The sequence below is a fragment of the Strigops habroptila genome, chromosome 8 (assembly GCF_004027225.2).
Source record: "Strigops habroptila isolate Jane chromosome 8, bStrHab1.2.pri, whole genome shotgun sequence".
In the NCBI taxonomy this organism is placed as follows: Eukaryota; Metazoa; Chordata; class Aves; order Psittaciformes; family Psittacidae; genus Strigops; species Strigops habroptila.
This window is the reverse complement of record NC_044284.2, coordinates 5383597-5404819: the sequence shown is the minus strand read 5'-3', so window position 1 is coordinate 5404819 and position 21223 is coordinate 5383597. Positions and strand designations below refer to the sequence as shown.

Below are 21223 nucleotides of genomic sequence, written 5' to 3'. Positions count from 1 at the left end.
GTTAATCCTGGAATCAATGCCAGTCAGCTGTAAATGTGTACCCAGCCATCTGAGTTGGGAAATGAAGGCAGGAGGTATGTGCCGCTGATCCTTTAGCTATGTTAGTGTGATGGGTCACAGAGGTTTGGGGTGGAGAGGGTTTTTTGGCCTTACTTGGCTTATGGTTTGATATTTTGATATGCTTTTGGACTTGAGTGCTCACCAAGCATCTTCTATGACTCTTTCCATACCTAGTAACTTAATCTCTTCACATTGTACATGGTTTTATGAAAGACCCCTTGTAGTGAAGGTCTTTTGGGGTTTTTTGTGGCATGGTTCCTTCCTGCACAGGCTTTTCTTCTCGCAAAGCTTGGGAGGAGTTGGTGAGAGACCTTGGCTGTACGAAAGCACGAAGGATTTACTCCTTGTTGAAGATGCTTGTCTGTTTTGAACCACATTTGTATGGATATATATCACCCTGTTATGGTTCATAGAAGCAGAACTGAGGTGAAAAGTGATTCTTTACCAGGTGGTTTTTATCTTTTGCCTTCCTATATTAGCTGCTTTGCTCATTTGTATTTGACTATGAAAAGCCTTAGTTTTCTCTGAGAAAAGCAGGGAGAAGAGGAGAATTTATCTCAGAATTTCTCTGGGCTCCCAGCATGTTTAAATAGTCTTGGCAGCAGAATGCCTCTTCTGGCATTATTCCACCAAAAATCTGCTGTCTAGTAATCTGTTGTAATTCAGTCTGCTTGAAATCACAGGGAGGATTGTTGAAAGAAGTGCTAAATGTGTGCCACCTGCTCCCACGGATAGGTGCTGTGAATGCTCACTATGAAGAAGGAAATACTATAGAGAGCAGGGTTCATGGAGAGAACAGGATTGGTGGGCGAGCATTCCCAGTTCTTGTTTGAATAATGCATGGGTTGCATATTTACATCAGTGTGTCAGTGAAGGGAACCTGTGGGGTTTGGCTCATATTCAGACCTAAGGAAAAAATCCATAACACACTGGAGCAAAATCTTGGATTTTAGTCAGTACTCCAGCTGGAGGCCCCTCTCTCTCACCCTCACTCCCTCCCTGTACTTTTCTTTTAAGAGAGGGTATACTTTGATCAGTGGAGAATATTCTACATTGAATACATAGAATTCAATACTCTACAATGCATAGAATATCCTGCAGTGAACCTGTTTCTCTTGAGCATCTTAGTCTTTGGACACTCTTCAGCAACAGTAAGGGTGGGCTGGAGTCCCCAGCCCTTGGGGAATGTAAGGAAGTCCAAAGAACTTCCCCTCCACTGAGTGCCTGTGAAAGAGAACATGACAACTCTCTAGAGGAGATACTGCACGTTACTTTGTTAGCAACACTGCATCCACAAGAAGGACTTGTGAGCCAGGGTGGTCCCTGTACCCTAAGAAGAGACAAAGCTGGAAACTTTCCAGAAAACTTTATAGTAGTTGTATAGTGGTGATGGAGTTATCTCTAAGCAGTTCTCATGTGTTTTGTGCTATTGGGCAACAGGAGCTTTTCCCCTTAAGAAGGGAACATCATGGACATGCAGATTTAATGACCGTTAGAAGTAAGCCCTCTAAGGTTGAAAATTTACTTTGGCAAACTGAATTTAGTGCAACAGAAATATTTGTCCAGCCTGTTTCGATGCATTTGGAATGTTCTTAGTTGGATGGGTTCAAAGGGGATGGGGGAGAAACTATCTGAATTGAAAAAGGAAGTTTAAATAGGAGGAAGAGTATTGGAGGAGGGCATTTGGGTTCGGCTCCATTTCTGGGGGTATAGTTAGAATTATTGTTGGGAAGAGGAAGTAAGAAAAGTGCCTTTGTAGGTGTGTCACTGTTAGCTTGGTGTGCAGACAGAACACTGTGCTCTGTTCTGTGCAGTGTGTAACAATCACACGTTATCTCACTGAATGCTGGATTTTACAAATGCAGTGAGTGAAGCCAAGCCAGCTCGCTGAAAGCGGCACCTGCATTCCAGTGGCTGGTGTAGATCATGTGATGGAAGTTATAACCCAGGTAAAATGTTAATCACTAAACTTGGCACAGTTGAAGCTTTTAATCTTTTATTACAGTTTTCTAGGGAGAGGCAGGTTATGGACAACAGCCCAGAAAAGCTGAAGAAGGAGTTAGAGGAAGAACTGCAGTTGAGTAGTGAAGACTTGCGTAGCCATGCTTGGTACCATGGACGTATTCCTTGGCAGGTACGTGGCCTTTGCATTGCCAGTTGTGCTTTGAGCTTTTATAGACAAGGAGAATTGCACTAAAGTACTATACACATTTCTCATATCTGCATTAATTTAGTAGAAACATAATGCTTATTTGTGTGAAAGCTATGGTATTTATCACAGCTTGGCATAACATGAGGCTGGGAAAAGATTCAGGGCAGACAACGGTGGAAAATACAGATACTTCATGGTTTGTGTAATTAAAGGTAGAAATGGATTTTAAGCTTTATATGAGAATACTATCGAACGTGTTGTTCGAGCACACTGATATTAATTTGATTCAGTATTCTTAACCAAACCTCAGATGTTCTTGTTTATTTACATTCTTGCACTTGGAATTTGGGGGAGGAGAGGAAAAAAAACCCACAACAAAATCTATGCAATGACTTAATGTTACTCCTTACAAACGTAGTTAAAATGGGTTAAAGCTGTGGCTGAGTTGGAGCTGCGGTTCCCAGAGCGCCTGGAGCTCCCCCTGCGGGGCTCCCGGCTCTGGCCGGAGCTGCGGGCTGCCCTTCCTCTCGGTAAGGAGAGTCCGCACAGCACCCACGGACACTGCAGCCAAGATTAACTGTTAGATGCAGGGTTGATCACATGAAAGGACTAACGCAGAACAGGAAAAACAGGATTGCTCTGACTCTTCCTAGTACTATGGAGTATTCACAAAGAATAAAAAATGAAAGCTTCTGTCACTGAAGGTAATAAAGAAAAGACAATTCTGGGGTCCTGTAGTAAGTAGGCTTCTAAATGTCAGTGTGACTGTCTATTCAGATGCTTTGAAGTCTAAAATCGTGAGTCATTGCTTTCCCTTCATGCCTTATGTTCTATTAGCAAACTAAAGGAAGCGCATATGTAAATGTGGGTCATGCTGCTGGGCATTTTCCAAGAAGCCCCTTCAGATCTCTGCCATGGGATAAGCTCTTTTGTTTGATATTGGAGACATGATTCTTCTACTGCACTTCATGCTTTGCTTTATATTTCTGCCTTTATCTGTCCTTCCAGAGCAGCCAAACGAAGTCCTATGTTTAAAAATATTTTATTGCAATGTGTTGTTTGACCACTTGTTTTCTGATTCTGAAAGTCTTTTTTTGCATAATCCTTTTTCCTCAAAGGTGGCAGAAGGCCTGGTTCAGAGAGATGGAGACTTTCTGATCAGGGATTCTCTCTCCAGCCCTGGGAACTTTGTTCTTACCTGTCAATGGAAAAATACCTCGCAGCATTTTAAAATCAACAGAACAGTTCTAAGACTCAATGAAGCCTACTGCCGTGTCCAGTATCAGCTTGAACTGGAAAGCTTCGACAGCATCCCTGGCTTAGTTAGATACTATGTTGGGAATCGCACACCAATATCAAAGCAGAGTGGAGCAATTATTTTTCAGCCTATCAACAGGACTGTGCCTCTCAGGTGTCTAGAGGAAAAGTATGGTGTAACTCCAGTCCGACAAAAAGAGCCAAGCATTCCTGAAGGAAAACCAGAAACTGCAAAAAGGCTTAGTCTTGGTCTATCCAGCATGCAGTCCCCGGAGCAGAGCATACTCAGGGGCAATCTTTTGAGGTACTTTAATTTTGCTGTCCTTATGGAGTGAAGTGAGGTAACTCTTTCAGCTCCTGTTGTAGGTGATGTAAATTTTCACTCTGATTTTAGATGGGGGAGACTAGGTATGAGGGTTTGATGATTCTTAGCAAATGAGTGAGAGCAAACGTAGGCTCTAGAAGCACAACAGCAATGCAGCTTGTTCTTAGCAAATCTTGACTAGAATGAAACAAAGGATTAAAATAAAATCTTCTTGCTGCTCCAGAGAAGTCTTTCTTTCCATATTTGACTTGTGCAATAAAATGCCAAGTATGGCATAATGGATCCTAATTTCAGTGTCCAAATCAAATGTTTCATTTAAAAAGACTCAACACTCTAAGAAACAGCCTCACAAATGCTGCAAGGTCACACGTTATAGCCCATTCATTGCTGCCACAACAGCATGAAGTACCTTTTATTCTTATAAGCTGCCCAAGTGGGAAGCTAATGATCCTTGCACTGTTTATGATATAATCTGGCAACTAGGTATGTATGTTAAGAGTTTTGGATATATCGATATGGTTTTGTTTGCATTTCTGTTTATCCTAGAAACAAAGAGAAAAGTGGTAGCCAGCCAGCTTGTTTGGATCATGTTCTGGAGAAAAGATTCCCTTTGAAGGCTCACCAATCAGAGAGCTATCTGCTCATAGGTATGTTTCGCAATTAAATGTTTCACGCTTAGAATCTGTGTGTGCCCAGGTGGTCTGTTACGCTTCATACCAAAGTGAGATTATTATGTGTTCTCAGTCCTGTATATACAGCTATATTTAATAGCCAGTGTAAGCTGTGTTTGCATATTGCTTGCTCTTTAAGTCATTGGAAGAGGTTTTTTACTTTGCAATGCACCAGGTAGCTGAGTACCTTGGCACACAGCTCAGCAGGCTTCCACGCACAAGAAAACAACAGCTACAGTTGGCATTAATGTCTTTTTGACAGTATGACCTTTCCTCACTTGTGCTTTACAAGAACTGACTTGTCTCACTCATGTCATTCTGACAAGTCTATTAAGTAGAAGCCCTGTTTCATGGAAATCCTGTTAACTGCTAAAGTATGCAGATGTGGTAGTGTTCCTCTCCAGGAAAAAAGCACTGCCATGGCTTTTGTACTTAGTTCTGTTTCTCTCAACCTTCCCTCTCACCTCATCTCTTTTGCTTTTCCTTCCTTTTGCTGCTGTCTGGTTCCATTACCACTGTCATTATCTTCCTCCAGTGATACAAGGTGTACCAACACTTCATCAGTTTTTGATGGTGGCTTTTTCTTTCTCAGACTCTTCAGAGGTTTAAGCAATTGTATCCATACTAACATACTGTGTAAGGAAGTTGCAAGGATGTATCTATGCCCTATGGACAAATTTTAGTGTTTCACTTCCAAGCCTGCTAGTCATTTAGAATGTGGTAGCTGTTGAAATTTGTAGTGCCTATTGTGGAAAGAATTCTTGAGACACAAAGATAATACTGAGTATTTGTAAAGTGAGACTGTATTTTGATAAGAGGGGTGTGCTCCTGTGTTTAACAGTTGGATAGACATTCATAAAACCATTTTCTGTCCATCTGCAGTCAAATCGATCATCTTATTCCAATCCATGGCTGCTAAAACTTTTCTTTTGGTACAACACCAGTTAAACTGAAGAGTACTGCTGTGTCATGGGGTCCTTCAAGCAGGTTCTGGTATCGTACTGCTTATGAGTGGTGACAGGCTGTGATTTGCAGATTTTGTTGTCTGCAGAAATTGAGAGCCAGCTGGAAACAAGCAGCAAAGCCCACAGGCTGCAACTGGCCACTTTGCTGTAGATACCAGCAAATGCACTGGGAACGGCAGACTGGGAATGTCTGATACAGGCTTCAGTCCTAGACTGGATGCTGAGGTTTGAGTCCAGGGTGAGGTATAAATACACAGGAGCATGTGGATGTGTTTCTCCAGCTCTTCCTATCAGCTACCATTTAGGAAAAAGATCAGCAGCCCTGAAATTCATTCCTTCCATACCTTATGGCAGGTTCGGGCTTGACTGTGGGAAGCTTGTCTTTCATCTCAAACTTGTCATTCTCAGAAATGACTCATCTTTTATGTGGTGTGGCTGGAAGTTTCTGCCTTTACGGCCTAGATCAGGTTACAAAGAAGCCTCCTATTCCAAGCCGTGGAGACTATCCAGCTCTGACAGGATAGCCTATGTATGCAGCAGGGACTGGAATTATTGTCAGCGTTACCACAGAATAATATTATGGTGCAGCTGTTCTGTGTATTTGGGATTTGGGGAGGATCAGCAAGAGAATGGAATTTGCTGGCTAGCTCATTCCTCAAAATACAATTTCATATACATTTTTGTCAGCAAGTAATTGACATGATCTGTCAATATTTTCCTCAGGAAAAAGCATTAAGAGATGAACCCTGGGACAGGCATCAGGAGCTGTATGTGTTTTGGCCTTCTAAAATACCATTTTCCCTTGCAGGTTCAAGACATCCCTCTCGATTACCTGCAGCAGATGCAGACCCCTATCCAAGCTCTCCTGCATTTAGAACAGGCAGTGAACCTTCTCTAAGCCCCACAGTTGTGCAGAAAGTCACCTCAGAGTTACAAGGAGAAGCTCTTAGAGGATCAGACAGTCAGCTCTGCGCGAAGCCTCCACCTAAACCCAGCAAAGCATCCCTGATAAAGCCTCCAGATTCTCCCTTAGCTTCCCACAGTTCAGAAGGACACTACTGTGAACTAAGCCCTGCCAGAGATCCTGCAACAACAAAGCAGCAGTTATATCCGAAAACCAGCTATGTGGAACATCTGACACAAAAGGAGAGGGGAACACACTCATTCAGGAACTCTGAAACTAACTATTTGATCCTGGAAGATGACCCTAAGATGAACTCTGCAGATCCTTTAGAAGCTTCAACTCATATGGCAGCAGATGACAGCATCTTTTCTGCACCTGTGTTTGAGACAGTGTCTAGTTTTAAACCAAATGATTTTGAATCCAAACTACTTCCCCCTGAAAACAAGCCATTGGAAACATCAATGTTAAGAAGAATTAAGGAGCTTTTCACCAACAACAATCCAAAGGTTATTGCACAGCATATTCTTAGAATGGACTGCAAGGTAAGAAAAAACTCTTGCGTTTTATTTTGTATTGTGCAAGTTCATACTTTTAAAATAACTGATTTGAAAAGATTAATGGGTAGATTTGCAGCTAACGTAACAAATGTATTGACTTGATTGTAGGAATTTTTAGGGTATTAGGTTATTTTTTTGTCCCTATTGGGAAAACTGGGGCTGTTCAGCCTGGAGAAGAGAAGCTGCGTGGAGACCTTGTAGCACCTTCCAGTATCTGAAAGGGGCCTACAAGGATGCTGGAGAGGGACTCTTCATCAGGGACTGTAATAATAGGACAAAGGGTAATAGGTTTAAACTTAAACAAGGGAGATTTAGGTTGGATATAACGAAGAGATTTTTTACTGTGAGTGTGGTGAGGCGCTGGCACAGGGTGCCCAAGGAAGTTGTGAATGCCTCATCCCTGGCAGTGTTCAAGGCCAGGTTGGACAGGGCCTTGAGCAAGCAGGTCTAGTGGAAGCTGACCCTGCCTGTGGCAGGGGGTTGAAACTGGATGATCTTTAAGGTCCCTTCCAATCCAAAACAGTCTGTGATTCTATGATTCTCTTTGAAGATCAAGAATGTTAACAAACCCTTTGGCCTAAAGGTCTCCCACCATCCTTGACTTTAGACTCAAATTCTCAGCATTTCATACATCCTTTTAGTCTCCTGTCAGTTGCTGTATATTTGTGATTCAGCCTTTCTTCTATACTGGAGGGAAAGCTGTCTGTTCTGTAAACCATTGTGGAAAGAACCACTTGCGACAGGAAATAGCCAGGTAGCTCACAAGGGCAAACAGTAGACAGACGTTACCTGGTTGCCATACCCTGGTTGGTATGACGTTCAATGGAACTATGTGTATTTAAACTAGATGCTCTTTTAATCTTTATCCAAGTTTCTGCCTTACAGCTGGATAGGTGTGTGTGTGGAAAATAGCTATCAGGCCGTGTGCACTTCTCTCCCATGAGAACTGTATTGCCAGGGAATTGTTTAGAAAGATGTAAAACCACATAGCATGATTTTTCTACAATGTAGACTTTGTTCAGCTGACAGAGCTGGGAGATGGGCTGTCGAATCAGAAATATGGAAGGACAGGAGAAATAATTTCCTTATGGGCTGATGACTTGGTGTAAATAAAGGAATGCAACTGCAGTTGAATCTGCGCTTTGCTGGGACTGCCAGGTGCTGTACCTGCCACAGAGCAGCTCCAGGAACTGAGTGTCATGGGCTTTGCTGGGGTTTAAGTGCAGCTTGAGAAGCAACACGCGTGGCTGCTTACTGAGCAGCTCCACTGCAGACAGGAAAGGAAGGGAGAGTGAATGATGGTGCTCCACAGGAAACATGTCTAGCGCTCAGCTAGTGCTGCTGCACTGATTCACACCTCAGGTCTGGGAAGGGGGTAGTTCACTGGAGCAGCAGTGGGATGAGTGTGTGCTGGTCCCTGCCAGCTGCTGGGTTCCTGCCAACAGCAAACACAGCTTCTCTCCTCAGTAGCAGTGTTGGCTGCTGCTGAGTGAGGCTTCATGCAGACATGGTGACTCAGAAAAACTCAGCTCCACAACTGCTTGGTCTTTTCAGAAGTGATAGACTGTGGCTTCTTTTCTATGGTTCCAAGAGTAGTAACAGCATTCTCTAACATTTTAGTACTGAAATTTTCCTTTTCCCCCTTGAACCTCATAATAAAAACCAGAATGTCTTTTAATATACTGTTAAAGAGTATGTTGCTTGAAGGCACAGGATATGCATGCCTTAGAGAATTAGTAAGGGAGTTTTATATATATTATATTCAATTAGCTTGTTACTAGTCTCCTTATTTTAAATTCTATAAGCTCTGGAATGGGCCCAAGGAAGCTGGCCTGCTGGAAGTGTGGGAGCCTGCACAATTCATGAAGAGTCACTGGAGTGTTTTATAGAAACAGATTTCTGGGGTTTGGAGCAGGAACAGTAACTGGCTGGGACATGTAGAGAAGTCTGTTTTATCTTCATCTTGCAGTGCTGAGAGCCAATGACTGTCATTCGTTGGTAACTTGCTGCATACTACCATACTGATAAGAACTGCGTGATGCAACAGGATTGGCATGCAAACTGGGACAGAATAAATGCTTTGTACTGAGATCTGTGATAAGGCTGAAGTTCGTAGCTCGTCTCGAGTGGCATCAGTAGCTCAGTTTGTCTTTTAAATAGTGAGATTTCTAATAATGGGAGGAGCACCCATATGGTGATGGAGTGAATATCTGCCACTTGCAAGCTTTAGAGGGCTTTTTTTGACAAAGGAGTAGCAGTCAGTGTGTCTACAGGGGCTTCAGAGCACTCCTGCATCTCCAGAAGTGAAACAGGTTTCTCTACAGTGCTAGATTCTGTACCAGGGAGGCCTGTTGTGTGGCCCAGATTGCTTTCATCTTTTCATAACCAAGAAAGCCTGCTGATGTGTCAGAAAATAGCAGGCAGATTGGTTTGTACATGTGTCAACATACAGGCCTTAAACCAGCAGATAATCTCCCATTAGCATATTAATGTGGTTTTGCTTATAATTATTGAATTAGCATATATAATTGCTATTGCTGTAACCAGTAGCTAATATTGCGTGTTTAAAAAGCAAGGACAAATTGGTGAGGGTGTCAGCTTTCACATGCTGACTTCATTAGGCACTCAATGTTCAGTGTCCTCCTTAAAGGCCTTTTACTTGTTAATCCTTATGAGGAGCCTGTGGTTTAATCCAGAAGCATTCAGAGTTACCATGTTTTTAGGAATGAAGATGGCAAAGCAAATGTTGGTCTTTTTGTTTAAGGCACTGAAAGTGCATAAGGTAATCAAGTTTTTCTTAGATGACTGTGTTCCAGTGCTGGATGCTGTGCAGTCAGCTCTGTATGCCCTGCGCTAACCTGGAGGACTTCTATGTGGTTGTGGGGGGGTTGAAGTAAATGAGTTTCAAATCACAAGCGGGTCTTTGCCCTTGGCAGGTGGCAAGGATACTGGAAGTGTCTGATGAGATGAGGAGGCTTATGGGAGTGAACTCTGGGCTGGAACTGATCACCTTGCCTTACGGACATCAACTGCGCCTTGACCTCATTGAAAGGTAAATGTTCCTGTTACTCATTTCCAGAGCAGATGGCCAGAAGATCAGAGCATTGCTACATTGTACTCTGCTTCCTCAGAGTGCTCGTCTGCACGTTGTCTGAACTCATGCGTACAGAGGGCAAGTTAGAGATAGGGCATAGAACTGCTTTTTGCATAGGAAACATTCCTTAAGGTCCTGGGGCAAATCCGTGCATGTAATAGAGGGAAAGAGGAATTGTCATGAAAACAGGGTCCCTAGAGCTGCTGAACACCCTCAGCTCTCCTTTAAGAGCTCAGAATCTGTATAAATGTGTGTTTGTGGAAGAAATTGCAGGCAACAGCCTTCTGCAGCTGGGGAAGAGGCTAGAGGAGCTAGTAAGGTAAAAAATGATCAGCAAAGCTGCTTCTAAAATCTCTGCACAAGTTAAGGGGGAACAATCAGGGGTCTAGCATTTCTGCCTCTCTGATTCAGATCTCAGTAGTTTGGTTGCTGAAATTTAGGGGGAAGATCCCAGAATTTGAGTGCAGAGGACAAAATGGAGTTGGGGCAATTTTCCCAGAAGTGTTCATTCATTCATTGCTTGAGCAGAATTTTGTATACTAATAATATTTCAGAAAATCTTACTAAATTTATTTTAAAAGCCAATGTATATCTATTCCATACAATCATGTTACTGCTCTTGATACAAAGATGTGTTGGCAAGATTAAGTTGGCTGGGCACAGCAAGATATTGAAATATACCTTTGAACAGATTTTCTGAACAGATGTACAGCATAATGTATTATTAAGTAATCAGCATAAATTGTTTCATTTACAGGCACAATACCATGGCAATAGGACTAGCTGTGGATATCCTGGGTTGCACAGGAACAGTAGAAGACAGAGCGGCAACATTAAACAGGATTATCCAAGTTGCAGTGGAGCTGAAGGACTCCTTGGGGGATTTGTATGGATTTTCTGCCATTATGAAAGCTCTGGAAATGCCACAGGTAAAAACCTGTTTCTCTTTATGTTCCAAACCATGGAGGAGTTTGATAGTTTATTTTCATTTATGCAATTTCATCAAGACTAGAGAGCTCATCGGAACAAACTTCATCACTAGCAGGGTGCTGTTCCTGTGGATTGCTGTGGTGTCACTAACAGGTATTCTCTCATTTTGTATGAACAGGTCACTAGGTTAGAACAAACCTGGACCTCTCTGAGACATCGTTACACCCAGACTGCCATTATGTATGAAAAACAGCTGAAGCCATTTAGCAAAGCTTTGCATGAAGGACAAGATGAGTGGAACAGTGAGTATGAGTGACACTGGTTCCTATCTGGCCTTTTAACTCCTCACTACTCATATCCTGTGTAGGGAGATGAGGCAGCTGCTGTTTGGATAGCTGTGCATCACATGTTAAAAGGACTATGAGAACTCGTAGAATGCAGTATAAGATAATGCAACAGAAGGAAACAGTCTGCCAGACAAACATTAGTCTGCGCTTGTGTGGATGTACCCATGCAGAATATAGCATCCTTCTCAAACCTGTACTCCCTCTTTGTGGAGCAGAAACTGAAACACTCTGCATCGCTTTGCCTCAAAAACATGAAAAAAATCTTTCTTCTTCAGAGAGGAGTTGTTTTTGGCAGATTTTGCTTTTTATTTGCTTTGCCTATTGGACCAGAGTATGAATCCTCAAATACAAAGAATAGGTTAGTCAGAGAATTCCTCTGAGTGCATCAGGTTCTCCTGCATCAATTCTTTGCAGCTCTTGTCTTCAAAGCAGTGCGAGGCAGAGAGTAACACTTCTCTAAGAGAATAGGTACAGAAAGAAAATGTCAGCCTCACAGAATTTATTGGAATGATGCAGATTTTAAATGTGTTTTATATCTCTGTGCCGCTGTCTAGTAAGTCAGCAGAGCACTCTCCTGTAGCAAATACAGTTTTTCAGCACTAACTTCTCCTGGCCGCCTCCCCCAGCCAGTAGACTGGACCCTGGTAGGACTGGTGTATCTGAGGTGAAGTGTTAATTTGGAAGATGGAAGAAAAAGAGTAGTTTCCAACTTTGAAGAGAATACTGCAGTTACAATACTTTCTTCCATTAGCAATTTCATAATGTCTGATGATTGATATGATTAATTCGTTGCTCTCTATCCCAGAGACCACCAGTACTCTGCAGAACAATGTGACTGTGCCGCTGCTGATGCCTCTCATTACCTTGATGGAGCGACAAGCTGTCATTTTTGAAGGGATGGACCTGTGGGAAAGCAGTGACCAAAGCTGTGAGATAATGCTCAAGCACTTGGCCACGGCTCGTCAGATAGCACAGAACGCAGAAATGTACAGCTTGACTGCAGAGCGGATGCTGGAAGGTAGGGAGCACCTTGACACAAAGTGGGGTTATGTCTGAAGAAGACGGTCTCTGCCTAAGTGCCACCAATAGTGCAAGAAGTTCTTCTCCTCTTTCATAGGAGCGGAGATAGTAGCAAATGTCCTGCAGGAAACTCAGTCTGAGGTCAACATCAGTATTGCTTAAATGTGGACAGTTAATTATTAATCACCGTAGCTCTCCACTAAGCAACAGAGCATGTTTTTACTAAACAAAAATCAATGTTCTCATGACTTCATGTGCTTGACCCTTCTAGCAGCTGACGAGAAGTACAGTAAGGACTGAGGATAGCTTCTTCTCTTCTGTACAGTTTCAAATCTCTACTCTGTTTTTTGCAAATAAACCACCACCTATCATCATAAGGTTTTTTACAGCGGTGCAAAATGCAGCACTGAGATCTTGGCCTCCTGCAGTCAGAAAGCAGTGACATGTTCAACATGTGATTTTGTATGTTAAACTTTCAGTGAAACAGTTAGGGGAGGGGAGAGAACTACTGATTTCTGAACAGATTATTTATTTACTGTGTTGTCAGTCAGTGAATGATCCCTTTAAACAGGTGGGTTAGCCCTGTAAATAGTCTTACAGCTTTTTGTATTTCCCAGTTAGAATGTTTTAATAATAGCCTAGGATTTAAGGGCATTGGCTTTTTAATATTAAAATTAAGCAAATGGTGTAAATTACAAGAATAGATTAAGTATGTGACATTGCAGAAAATTTGTTGTAATAATATTCTTTTAATGAATATAAATCACTGTATAAAGACTGGTGAATTAAAGTATATCTTTATGCAGGTAGCATGTATACAGCAGTAATTGTATTTAAGGTCAGGCTATAATGACAATTCCAGACCATTAGAATTGAGCAAGGGATAGCCTGTGCCAGTGTCCCTAAAGCATTTGTGAGCTATAGAATGTCACAAATGGAAAGGACTGTCACTTGTTAAAAATCACTTGTTAAATCACTGTGCAGAAGGAATCCAGCACACTAAGGCTTATCTTATTGGGAAGGAACAGATTTTAAAAGCCATTTCTTCTGAATAAAAATCTTGCCTCATAGGGATGTTGTGGGATTCTTTTTTCCTTACTAGGTTTTCAGCCCGATGAAGAAATGAGTGAAATCTTCAAGACAGAATTTCAAATGAGATTGCTCTGGGGCAGCAAAGGAGCACAAGTTAATCAGAATGAAAGATATGAGAAATTCAGCCAGATTTTAACTGCACTTTCCCGAAAACTGGAACCTCCCCCAGTGAAGCAGGTGGAACAATTAAGTATATAAGACTCTGTAAACACTATTTAAATGATATACTTGAAATAACCTTGGTTTTCTTCTGGCCATTTGATACAGCACAACCTTCTTGAGTGAGTTTCACAAGATGTTTAGAACTTTTAACTGCACAATACACACTTGTTTTAAAACTACTGATTTCTAATCAGATTATTTATTTACTGTGTCATCGAGTCAGTGAGCGATCCCTTTAAAAAGGTAGGTTAGCTCTGTAACATAGTCTTACAGCTTTTTGTATTTCCCAGTTAGAATGTTTTAATAATGCCTAGGATTTAAGGGCATTGGCTTCTTAATATTAAAATTAAGCAAACGGTGTACATACAAGAATTAGATTAAGTATGTGACATTGCAGAAAATTTGTTGTATAATATTCTTTTAATGGATATAAATCACTGTACATAGAATTATGAATTAAATTGTATCTTTATGCAAAATAATTTGCATATTTGCAGATTGCAGAAATAGTGAGATTGCAGAAATGATCTTTTATCTGTGACCACAACAGAAAGCTCAACTATCACTGCTCCTGTGAAGGTACAAAATGAGTTGTATATGTGTTGTTGGGACAACTTACTTTTTGTTTACGACACCAGCCGTAGTACTCTGGCTTTTGCTGGAGCCTACACAAGAGCTATGCTGCCAGGAATGAATGATGAAATGGCAAGAAGAAACAATCTAGATAATTAAAATGCTTTCAGATATGAGTAAATGTGGGTGTATGAGTGCATTAAACTTGCTTCATTTACTGAGGTGAATCATTTTGGTAAGTAGTATTTTTTTCTCATAGACGAAGGCAAAGCATAAGCTGTTACCACTTTTCACAGGAAATCAGCGTGCATGGTGTTTGTTTATATAAGGAGTGCTCTAGCAGCAAATTCCACTGTGTCACATACAGAACTGGGGTATAAGCATTTTCCTCAGAAGTTGGATAAATGTTTAAGCAAGAGAGCTGCATGTGCTCATTATTAAGTCTATTTCTGGAGTGAGATGTTCCTTTTGCAGCATTTGAAAGTATTTGAGCAGGCTCACAAAACAGCCAACACCAAAATGGCATGATCTGTTCCCCCCACCTACAATCACAGCAGAGGTTCTACTACCATAACAAGAGGTTATAGACCTCATGCTGGAAGTCTTTAACAGAAGACAAATGGGGAAGCTAAATTACTTAGACCATGAAAAGATTTTTTTTTATTCCATGAAAATATTCTCAACAGAGAACACTATTTTTAAACAAAGCATTAACATTTAGGAAATCAACATGTGCACAAAAAAGGATTAAAAATTACTGGAAAATGTAAGATTCTTTAAGACAACTCACGTTCAGAATTTTAGAAGTGATTTATAACTAGCTGTGCAAGTACAAATGTTTTTTTCCTATGTTTAATAACCCTCATACAAGTTGCACTATCCCTCATGAAAGCAACCTGCCTCCAAAGGAAGCGAATCCTGGTTTTAGAAAAACAAACAAACAGTAGCATGAAAAGAACATTTAGTCCTTTACCAGGAAGTGTTATTACTGACCTGCAAGGCTGTTAGCCAGGCAAACCACAGGCCCTTTAGCAGAAAATACACAGATCACATTTCCTCCTTTTCTCTAACTTTAAAATAAAAAAAAAAGCACTAGATTTTAAAACAAAACAAAAACAAAAACCCAGAACAGAACCAAAAATTCCCATCCCAACAAACCCTCCAAACCCCCCACCCCCCAAAAAACTACCTAAGTAGTTTTGTCAGTATTGAGTAATGTCACATTATTATATAAATAACCCTGTATACAAGCTCCAAAAATCTAAACTTTAGAGTTTAATAGCCCCCGTAATACACTAGGTCAAGCTGTGTAATAGTGGTATACATAACAAAAGCAATAAACCTCTACACAAGTCACTCAAATTCAGTCTTACTGCTAGTACAGTTCCTACTAACACTGAAATTAAAAAGAATCCAGCACTGCTGCATCCAACTATTGCTTCAGACCCCAGGAAAGCCGGATGTTTTGATTCTGATTTCATTTCCCCAAACGAACAGCAGGTGGCTGGGTTGACAAGCTTGCTCTGATACAAGTATCCCTCCCCCCAACATAGCTAGTCTAATTCTTACCACCCTAGTAAATCAGATATGGTGTATTTATTAATAGAACCACAAATGGGAGGCAAGACAACATAAGCAATAGGGGCACTGCAGACAACTATATTTACACGTATAAACATATCCAAATTTCAATTGTTTACAAGTAAAAGTGCACATAGATCATTAACGAAGTATCACTCAAATTTCAACTGGTCCATACAATGAAGCATCACCTGGAAATGGACTAGCACTGCAGTAATTAAAATTGGAACTTCATAGTGAAAAACTAAAAGACAGTTTCCATAAAAATATTTTAAAAAAATATTAAAAGTCAAATGAAGAGATACACATTTCAATGTATCAAATTCATGATGCACCATGTATCCAGTAAAGTAGAGCTCTAGAAAACGCCTACCGTGGCTACCTCAGCAGCTGCAGCACTGTGAAAAGAGCTGAGACACAAAGCCCTTTGTGGGATACTGTAAGTGGTAGTGTTGGCAAACAACAGATTTAGGCACTCTAGTTTAAGGCAGCATTTGGAATGGCAAGTGGTTGACTTCTGAAAACAGTCGTTAGCTCGCAGTGGTGAATCTCTCTGGACATGTTCCAGGTTTTCAGTGCTCACAACAGGTTACTGAAGTGCTGGAGATGGACCGCAGTTCTAGGAGTTTCTCTTGATTGCATTGTAGGCTAGAGCCGAGATGTATCATTTCCCCAAATCAACACAAATACATATGGTCTCTTATCAGTTACGCCAAAAACTGGAATGTAATGATGGTTGCAGTGGTATAGTTATAGCAGCATACATGGATACTGGGATGGAACTCTAGTGCTGAAGATAGTTGAAGAAAATGATTTGTTACTAAATAAGACAAGCAATGATGGCAAAGTGTTACGCAGACATGCCCGACTGTCCTAGGCATGCAGGAGGAGGTTAACGGCGAGCATGGAGGTGGCACAGGCAGACTGATAACTGACTTATGGTTCTAAATGATTGCCAATTGAGTTGAAAAGAAAGAATGTAATTGAGATATAACCAAAATACAGCACAAGTTAAAATATAGTTTGTGCATCTGGGACATCCTCAGACAATGAAAATAAAGCAATTTTAGGAGCAGAAGCCTTTTTACTCTGGTAATGGCACTCTATTTTCCTGCACAAATTGAAGAATTTGTATTACCATTCTTACCTATGTATGGAGATGCTAAGATGTTAGTGACTAAATGTATGTCTGCATGCATTCATGCAACTAGCTTTTCCCCTTGGGCCTCCCAGTCTAGAACCCCACCCCCCCACCCCCCAGCAGCTGCATGTAACCTCCTTCAAGATCTCGCCCATTTTCTCAGAAACCCGCTTCAGGAACCTGCAGTCCAAGAGGAAAAAGAAAAGAACACAGTTACTGAAGGCCTTTAGAAGACAGAGAAGCGTGCTCGGTTCTAACAGGCCATTCTCAGTGGCTACACATCAGCCTTATACTTAATTCCACAAACTCTCATTAGAAACACGAGCCACAGCTTTTAGATTAGCTTTTTTTTTTCCACCCTAGTAATCAAGTAGTGCAGTGTCATTTCCAATCCTCAGAGAGCGGAACTGCTGTACATTCAAGACTGATTTCAAACTAAACATGATGCAATTCAAACACTTATCTTACAGGCACAGATTAAGAATATAACATCATTCTATTGCAGGAGCAGAAAAGAGGTTTCAGTAAGACATCAAGCATTACACATGGTCTCTCTGTTCGCTCAAGGTATCTAGAGTTAAAACAATGGAGTTGTGTCCGATACACAACATTCTACATTACAAGTGCTGAAAAGGAAGGAGAGGCAGGTCAGTGGACTTTCTGTCCTCCTTAATCATAATGTTTTTTCCTGAGTTTTTTTTTTGAGCTTTCAGAATCAGAAAACATTTTCCTGTTTAAGAAGTGAAAGCTGCCAAGTTTTTTGGCTTTGCTAAGGAAGGAAATTAATAATTTTCAGTAACTGAGTTCAGTTAGTTCTTAGAGGAAAAAACCCTCTGTTTTAAGCATCTACTTTAAGCCATAAAAACAGGAATGGTAAATCTTGGGAGACCTTTAAAACTAAGTAATTTTCAAGTTCTCTATAAAAAACAAAGTATTTTAGAGAATAAGCAGAAATCAGGTCTTTTGCAGTTTGATAGCTCAATTGGATTGAGTGGTTTGTAAAGCAGGAACCGTAATAGATCAGTTAAACAAAGCAGAAGACATTGGCCAGAATTACAGACCAGTGTAAGATAGATAGATATGTAATTTAGTGTGATCATCTCTGGAAAAAAATACAGCAAACTCACATTGCAAACAGACCACTGCTGATTCATAATGCTTTCCATGAACCTGTGTAACTTACTAGTTTTTCACTATTTTCCCTGGGGAATGTACAAGTGAAAGCTGCCAGTTTATTGTTAGATATAGGTTACTGCACCTTTGCTGTTTTTCTCTAGCGTTACATCTATATATGATGTTGGCACATAGCCTTCCTCTCCGTTATGTCTTCGAGCTCTTGTCCACCCGTCTCCTTTGTCCTCCTCAATAATGTACAGAATCTCCCCTTCTTTCATTGCCAGAGTGCCTTCATTATGACCTGGGGAAAACAAGCAGTAAAGAAGTTTCAAGGTTCAGACAGAATTTCAAGTCATCTTTTTCCCAGGGCACAGTTTCCAGATCATATATAAACAGGAAAACACAAGTATCTATGCAAGAGAACATATGGTCAAGCAGGCCTACAGACAAAAATCTAGTCTGAATGTAAAGCTGAATATTTGCCAATAGCTGTGCTAATATTTATCTTAAAACAGCACAAGAGCACTGCTCAGGAATTCAAGTGATTTGTAAAGCATTTCCACTAATCTCATAAGCAACTAGTTGCTCATGCAGTTGATTTACTTTAAATCATTCTACCTGTATTCTCCGTAAGAAATAATCCATGCCCTGCAGTCAAGGAATAACGGTGCATGCTGTGAACCTTACCATCAAAGGGATATATTGCCTTGCAATGTCCTATAGCTGGTAATGGATCATCATCTTCAAACTCATCATCAAACTCATTGGGTTGCACATGTTGCTGTGGTGGGCCTCGAACCTCCTGGTTGGCATCATCCGTGTAACTGCCTTCAGGGCTATAACACAACGGTTGGAGTGTGAGGAGTCTCAAGAGTTCTCAGGTCTAAAACTCAGAACACACATGCTTCACAGAAGGGCAGCGGAGTGGACAGCACTCTGGGAACACCCATTTGCAGTTTCTGTATGTACTGCTGGAGGTGATTTTCTAAAATACTGACCTAGCAAAGGGTTGGACTGAATTCTGCTACAAACACAAACGTAAATTTGACAATAAGCAATTAAATCTTAGGCAACAGAATCAGACAGCTTAAAAAAAGGCTATTGCATGAGTGGGTGTTTCGATTAGACTATTTTTTTATGGTACCATAATGACACGAAGCAACCTCTAGAATTCAGAAACATTAAGATGTTTCCTTAGAAGGATATAAACTTTCAGAGGATAAGTAGCAACCATCGCCTGCTGTTAACTATCAAAGAGATGTACTCATTCTAGCATAAGAGATAAAAGTGGTAAAGATAAAATAGTGACCTCTCTCTGCCCTGTGTTACAAGGTGGTTGATATCACTGCTGTGCCGCCTGTCGCTTCTGGCTGCTACTTTGCCTTCAACTTCAGAGAGCCAGGCCTTGGGGAAAAGAGACAAATATTGGTGTCAAAGAAAACTTAATTCTAAACCAGCAAAGACCATTTAATACATGCACTTAACTACATACAGCCACACACAGGGGAAGTTTCATAATTACTTCACCTATCCCTCATGCTTAGCCCATACTCCATAGTCTTCAGGAGAAGAGTAATCTCTAATCACATATAAATTTCAGAATAAGTGAATATTAAGAAATTCTTCTGAAAAGTAAAGCTTCTGTAAACTTCTGAACAGTTTACATCTTTAATAATGTACATCTTTTAATAATGTACATCCTTAACTAGCTGAATATACTCCAAAATATGGCACCCCACAAACAATCACATCAGCAGCACTTTCTTAATTCAGGTAGTTTCTCCAGGTGCTGTATTTACAAACCTATAAAGCAAACTTCAGCTTTACCATTCATTTACATTTTCCAAGGAATTGTTTTAGAGTCCCACCTCATTCTTGTGTATTTCCATCCGAAGACGGTCCATGTTGCTCATAGTCTCAGTTAATTTTGGTTGCAAACTGCTTGGATCACCCATCTGGGGATTTTTTTCATAAACATCCTTCATCTTGATGAGGGCATCTCTAAAAAGATAGAAAACCCAACAATACTTACTACACACATCGGTACTGGTTCATTCAAGTTCAAATAATGCTTATGTGTATGAGCTCCTGACCCACAATTACGTACTACACATGGACACAAGGAACTACTGCTGCCACACCACAACCAAGTCCTCTTCCCATTCTGTCATCTCAGCGCTGCCTGCCTCTTGAGTCATGGACAAGCACACAAGGACACCAACCATTGCCTCTTCTCTATCCAGTCTCGTTACTGTTTCCCATATTGTTATACACAATTTCCTAAATACGAATAACATTCTGTTCTTAATGCACTAAGTTGCAGCTCACTTGCTCAACAGACCTATGCATTGATCTTTATTTTTCTATGCATTATTTTAGAGCCAGAGTTCCCTATGCGACATCAGGATCAAAATGTATATTATAGCAAAGCAGAAGGAAGCGATGCTAACAGAACTTATGTACAATAAACCATGAAGCAAAAAAATGCTTTTTAATAGCCTGGGCTAGTATATTCTCTCCTAGCTTCTGAGCACTGTTGGCTTAGGTAAGAGACTTACAAAGAAACAGAGAACCATGACAAAGCTCAAAAAATGCACTCACTTTTGGTCTGTTTCCTTCTGTAGTTCTCTGTTAAGTTCATCGATTCTCTGTTGCAGCTTCTTGCGTCTTTGTTCTGGAGGGAGGTGGCTGAAGTCTTCTAGTGCAGGGCCCTGCAAGTAGAAATACTATTAAACAAGTGACACGCGCACATCTTGAGTGCTGAACTGACATACCCACACACGGACAGCGTTCACTGGAAGCAGGATGGACCTTCTTAAAACCCCTACTTGACACACAGCTCTATAACAGACCCCAACAGAAGAAATGCATGTTCTTGCTGCCAGGCCGTAGTCATTCATTCAAGGTTCTCAATGCCTTCTGTAACAGTTGGCTCGCAGATGTAGTTCAAAATGAGGAGACTTAATTATTTTTCTGAAAAGCTGAGCCATGTGCCTCCTATTACATCCACTGCACTTAAAGCAGACTTAGAAAGGACACGATTACCTACTAGAGAGTAATTTTAGTCAGAACAAAAATCTAAGATGTTTATGTAATAATAATAATAATACTAATGATAATATGTATATAATTGATTCATTCTCTGGAGCGTGTCTTCTATGGCTATTTGGATGCTAAGGAAAATACTGGATCTTCATTCCAAAGTACTACTCTAGTTCTCTTCTGGAAGTTCAGCAATCTGGCTAGGAAACACGTTAGATGCATTTTACCTTGAGT

General features: G+C 40.8%; 2 protein-coding genes across 9 annotated transcripts in view; one reads left to right on the top strand and one right to left on the bottom strand.

The window, feature by feature from the left end:
- BCAR3 (BCAR3 adaptor protein, NSP family member) overlaps window positions 1-14336 on the top strand; it is a 59938-nt gene extending 45602 nt beyond the window's left edge. For 4 of the 5 annotated variants that reach the window (XM_030496477.1, XM_030496472.1, XM_030496474.1 and 1 more), the window contains exons 4-12: window positions 2066-2194; window positions 3331-3773; window positions 4341-4441; window positions 6239-6876; window positions 9828-9943; window positions 10743-10914; window positions 11094-11217; window positions 12068-12280; window positions 13385-14290. In XM_030496477.1, coding sequence (XP_030352337.1) covers window positions 2066-2194; window positions 3331-3773; window positions 4341-4441; window positions 6239-6876; window positions 9828-9943; window positions 10743-10914; window positions 11094-11217; window positions 12068-12280; window positions 13385-13572 — 2124 coding nt within the window. In that variant the 3' untranslated portion in view covers window positions 13573-14290. Of the gene's footprint in view, window positions 1-2065; window positions 2195-3330; window positions 3774-4340; window positions 4442-6238; window positions 6877-9827; window positions 9944-10742; window positions 10915-11093; window positions 11218-12067; window positions 12281-13384 lie in introns of all 5 variants that reach the window. The other variant, XM_030496473.1, reaches the window with a different exon arrangement.
- Window positions 14337-14742: 406 nt separating this feature from the next.
- The window catches only part of FNBP1L (formin binding protein 1 like), a 58496-nt gene continuing 52015 nt past the window's right edge, over window positions 14743-21223 (bottom strand). For 2 of the 4 annotated variants that reach the window (XM_030496479.1, XM_030496481.1), the window contains 6 exons: window positions 20549-20658; window positions 19816-19948; window positions 19257-19351; window positions 18635-18783; window positions 18090-18248; window positions 14743-17011 (listed from right to left, as the gene is read on the bottom strand). In XM_030496479.1, the coding sequence (XP_030352339.1) occupies window positions 17004-17011; window positions 18090-18248; window positions 18635-18783; window positions 19257-19351; window positions 19816-19948; window positions 20549-20658 (654 nt within the window). In that variant the 3' untranslated portion in view covers window positions 14743-17003. Of the gene's footprint in view, window positions 17012-17884; window positions 18249-18634; window positions 18784-19256; window positions 19352-19815; window positions 19949-20548; window positions 20659-21223 lie in introns of those variants that run through there. The other 2 variants (XM_030496478.1, XM_030496480.1) reach the window with 1 other exon arrangement.